Here is a 5478-nt window from a genome sequence, read left to right as displayed (position 1 = left end):
CGATCCGTTGCCGGACACGGAAAAAAGACAAAAGACAAAAAAAAAATAAAATAAAATAAACTCCTGAAACTTAGACCGCCTGGGATAAGCATATATGTTGGTGGTTATGAATATATAGGTTATAGCTTGAGATCACTCTAGAAAGAACGTGTAGTATAAGAAAAGGGACAAGAATACAATCTACTTAAGTGACTAAAAGGGGGTATCTGGAATAAGGCTAAGGTAGAATGAAGTAGTTAAACAGATGGTCTTTTAAATCAGACTGATCTGGGTTTAAATTTCTGTCTTTGTGATTCATTAGCTGAGAGACCTTGAGCAAATTCATTTAACCTCTCCAAGCCTCTGTTTCCACTGCTGTAAAAATGGAGATACGGACCACCTCATATGGTTTTATACATACACATTATAAACATTGCAACATTTACTGAAAGCCGATAAATAGTGCCAATTTAACAGTGCTAGAGGACTACCTGGTTAGCTCAGTTGGTTAGAGTGCAGCTTTGTAACCCCAAGGTCACAGGTTCCGCTCCCCATACTGACCAGCCGACAGAAAAAAAAAAAAAAAATAGTGCTAATTTAAACAGTACCAAATTTATTGACTTCAATATACAGAAAGCAAGGAGCACCAAGCAATTTGTGTCCTATAAAACTGAAAAAAAAGTAGAAAAACAACTTAAATCTTTACTCGAATATATCAGCTAAGGAGGGATCCCTCTGCATGGCACATAGACTAAACATTCTCTTTAGTAATCTATATACCAAAGGCCCACTTGTCCCAGCAATGGCAAAGGCATGCATGCACTCTCACTCTTATCCTTAAAATTCCCCCAACTCTTCACCACTATTTAGCTAGGGAATTCTTAAAGTTCTATTTATGATTAGTGCACCTTGATAGATAAGGAAGAAAAAAATAAAATGCGGAGATGATTAATGTATAGCAAACACTAGCCAAAACCACAGTAAACCTGTGCTCATCAGCAATTGCTGGTTTCTGGTTTTATTACATTTTGGACTTCCAGGGAGAAATAATAAAAGCCAATGGGTTATTGAGAATTAAGCCCCTAAAACAGGCAACCTAGCAACTTAGAGTGAGTAAGCTCCAATTCTGTTATAAAAACCTAAGGGAAGGTAAACCAGTGAGTGAGGCAAAGGAGGACAAACATGCCAAGAGAAGAGAGCCCTGGCCCCACAATGTGGAACTCCTACAATGCATCCCGTGACTGTGCAGATAGTGCTGTGAGACCCAGCTCAACTCCTCAGCTTTTCCCTAATGAGAATCTGAAGCAGGGCCCCATCTGTGACCTAAACCACTGCACCGGGCAATATTATCGCTGCATCCATCACAGGCCAAAATCACTTCAAGGAAACCCTAGGTCCAAGGGTGAAAGACCCAGGTACTTAATGCTACTATTCATTATTTATCCACTATTCTTCATTAAACACCTAAGTACTTATTTCCATTGTCTGCATAAATGGGTTAAAGAGAGCACAGAGTGCCATGGGAACACACAGGAGTGGCAGTTGACACAAAAGACCTAACCAGAAGACTGGAAGGGGGAGAGAAGAGGGAAGTTTAGAGAAGAGCTTATCAGAAGAACATGTCAGAATTAGTCACTTAAAGGAAGAAAAGCAACCCAGACAGATGGAACAGCACCAGGAAAGGCAGGAAGATGTGAGAGACCATGGGGTATTGTGAAACTACAGGTAATTCAGTATGCCTAGATCATGCTGAAGAATGGGCTACAGAGAACATCAAGAAGAAAAAAAACTGCCAGATACTTTAATAATGTTTCTGTAAAACATAAAATACCGAATGCTGGGATCAGATGGGAACATTTGGAGGAGACATGGGCTTAGAGTTACTCCACTAAGTTTCATGCAAGCTAAATGTTCACATTGATCTCTGTCGAGATTTAACATGTGCTATAGGTTCCAGATAATCTGAAGGAACAGAACCACTCCATTAAATACACTTTCGCTTTTCACAGAATAACTTTCCATATACTGCCTGGCTCCCAAACACCCACCTGACCCAGACTATAGACCTTTCCCAACAGCAGAGAAAAGACGATGTAGGGGGGAATGCTTCAGTTCAGCACATTACAGTGGGAAACAGGTAACAAAAAATTATTCCTTCTATTACTGAATGCAGGCAATACTTCCTGTCAAGATTTTAAAAGGACACTTACCTATATAAGCAGTCCATATAGTCTGCACCCTTGCTATATTCTTCCCAATACCTATGATACATAACAAGTACTTGTTCTTCAGACTCCAGAACTCTCTACATAAACAGAAAAAATATTTTTACTTGTAAAGTGCTAATTATTTTCATTGTAAACTATGAAATGTACCAAAATTAATATCCTACAATAATTTACATAATTTAAGCTTTATAAATTACAATTACAAATTACATTTCAATTTAACTACCTTTAGTAAAAATCAAACAACCAGGAACAAATGTGGGTCTTAGATATGAAAGTGAAGCATCCATAATAGAGAATAAATTATTTCGTTCCCACGGATAAAAGGACAAAATGGTTTAATGCTGACTTTAGGCTAGAATTTGGGGGGGGGAGGGGAGGGGGAAGCCTAGAATATTAAGATCAGTTTAAAATAGGAGAATATAATTCTATTGTCTTATATCTATATGCTTCCTCAAATCCATTACTTTTTTTAATTGAAAGATAACATTGTATTTATCATGTGCAACATAAAATTTTGAAGTATGTATACATCATGGAATGGTTAAATCTAGCTAATTAACAAATGCATTACCTCACATAGTCAAATCCATTATTTTTAATCAGCCTTTTAGTTATACATCATCACTCCAAATTATTCACATTTGTGAATAAGACTATTTATGGAAATTGATACTTCTTCCACATTCCCAAATAATTTGTTTTATATTTCCGTAATAGAAAGCTATTGTTTTTTGAAAAATAAAAATCAAACTGAAATTTCAGGTCTACTTTTTAAAAATTTATTTTTAAAGGAAATCTAGTGTGATAATAAAAATACATTGGACTGATATTCAGGAGATTGTAGGTTCTCTTATCTGAATTCTTTCCATAATTGTCCACATGATCTAATCAAGTCATGACTTCAATTTTCATCCAATTAATTTTCCGATAAAATACTATACTTTTAAACTAGGAATTTAACAATTAAGGCTTAGAATGATAAAAATAAGATATAAATAGCACTTTTTGCCTATCAAATTGTTAAACAAATTAAAAATAGCAACTACTCTTAATACTGCTAGGGAATAGGGCACTTATGAACTGCTGTTGGTGATTGGATATAACATAAATCTGGAGAACAATTTGTTAATATGTGTCAAAAACAATAAAAAATGTATCTAACCTAGCAGTTCCATATCTAAGAATTTATCCTATAAAAAAAACCTGGTTACACAACAGTAATTTAGCTATAAGGATGTTCACGGAAGTATTGTTTATAATAACAAATTATGTAAATTGGAAACAACCTATATGCCCAGCAATATGAAAGTATTTAAATAAGTCATAGTATGTCTATACAATGAAAAATTTTATAAATCATTGCCAGGATTACAAAAGTCATTTAATAACAAAGGAAAAGACTTAACAATATTATGAAAAGCAAAAAGCAGACTATAAAAATGAATAACATGGTTTCAGTTTTAATAAAGTATAGAACTCTATACAAAGTAAAAATATGCAAAGAAAACCCACCCACATCAAATTAAATATATCAATGTATACCAAAATAGATATATTTAAATATAAATATACCAAAAATATTAACAGTTACTTCTGGAGATATGTTATGGGTGATGTTTATTTTCTTCTTTTAGCTAATCTGTATGTTGTAAATTATCTATAATGGCAATGAAATACTTTAGTAATGAAGTATTACTCCGCCAACCAAATCAAATTTTCTTTTCACGGGTGAAACTACTAAAATTCTGTTATGTAACAATTTACTTTGTCATATACACATCAACCAACGCTTTTTTGTCACAGGATCTGATAGAAAATATGGTATACAATTATATAAGTATTATAAACTTTCATAAAACTGCTTCAGAATATTTTTAAATCACACAATTATACCAGTGTTAATGTCTTAGTCTTAATAACTGTACCATCGTTATGCAAGATGGTATCATTAAGAAACTGGACAAAAAGTATATGAGAATTCTGTACTATTTTTGCAACTTTTCTGTAAGTCTAAAATTATTTCAAAATAAATTTTGAAAAGTCACACAACCTCATCCAAAACATAAAACTGCAAAATATATAAATATCTTAGTTATCAATTATGGTATAACCAAAGCTCACTAGCTTACAATTTTCTGTAAGTCTAAAATTATTTCAAAATAAATTTTGAAAAGTCACACAACCTCATCCAAAACATAAAATTGCAAAATATATAAATATCTTAGTTATCAATTATGGTATAACCAAAGCTCACTAGCTTACAACAGCAGAACTTTTAAACATTTTAAGACCACTTTAAAGTATTTGCTTTCAAAACCACTTTCATGAACTGATAAGTGCATACACTAGAACACTAGAATGTACATGCTATATACAATAAAAAGTACAGCATTTCCTTCAGATGCTTTAAGAAACATATCAAATGATCAACTGTGCCTTACTTACAGGTTATTACCATTTTAAAAAGTATCTACTCCTAGCCATGTGCAGGGTTAGACACTTTATATAGACTATGTTGTTTTATTTACATTTTATAGATTTAAAAAAAACATAAAGCTAAGTCCACTAGGTAGTTGTTAAGTGAGCTGCCCATGGTCACAACAGCTAATAAAAGGTAGAGTAAAGATTCTAGCCCAAGCAATACATTATCTCATCCAGTTCCTGGTAAGATCAATAGTCCACAATAAGTTAGAAATGCTATCCATACTAAATACTGCAAAATTCATTGTTTATACACAGATTAAGTCCACGAAGTTACCCTCATACACATGGCATACTAATCAGAATAACTGATCCATAGAGACAGCTTCTACCATCATTTACCATTTCTTTTTTTAATTTTAGGTTTGGGAGACTTTTATATAGCTTAAGAAGTGACAGCTAAAAGGTTGAGAATAATAAAGATTTACCAAAAGGTAAGAATCAAAAGGGAAAACTTGGCTGTATAAATACCACCCAGGGGACGTAACAGCACACTTTAAAATCAAACAAACCTTGAGTTGAGTCTGCTCCTTTACTTAGTAATTATATATCTTGATCTAGCAAGTAAATTGATTTCCCTTGGAGAACCTAACAACATAGTGCTTGACTCATAGATCTTAAATATATATAATTAGAAAATGCTGTTTAAGAGACAAAATAAATAACCAGAATTTGATATAAATTCTGCACTGGAAAACAGTAAACTAGTCAAAAAAGTATGCAGCTGTGTAGTGGATTGAATTATGTTCCCCCAAAACTCACTGAAGCTTGAATTGTGTCCCCCAAG

General features: G+C 33.3%; 1 protein-coding gene across 1 annotated transcript in view; it reads right to left on the bottom strand.

The window, feature by feature from the left end:
• The window catches only part of LOC103608564 (cullin-2-like), a gene marked incomplete at its 3' end in the record, with an annotated part of 41487 nt that overhangs the window by 5903 nt on the left and 30106 nt on the right, over positions 1-5478 (bottom strand). The window contains exon 4 of the mRNA XM_008592986.1: positions 2190-2284. Within this exon, the coding sequence (XP_008591208.1) occupies positions 2190-2284 (95 nt within the window). The remainder of the gene's footprint in view (positions 1-2189; positions 2285-5478) is intronic.

Source organism: Galeopterus variegatus, unplaced genomic scaffold (genome assembly GCF_000696425.1).
Source record: "Galeopterus variegatus unplaced genomic scaffold, G_variegatus-3.0.2 Scaffold8570, whole genome shotgun sequence".
Taxonomy (NCBI): domain Eukaryota; kingdom Metazoa; phylum Chordata; class Mammalia; order Dermoptera; family Cynocephalidae; genus Galeopterus; species Galeopterus variegatus.
The sequence above is the reverse complement of the archived record's forward strand: the minus strand, read 5'-3'. Positions and strand labels throughout refer to the sequence as shown.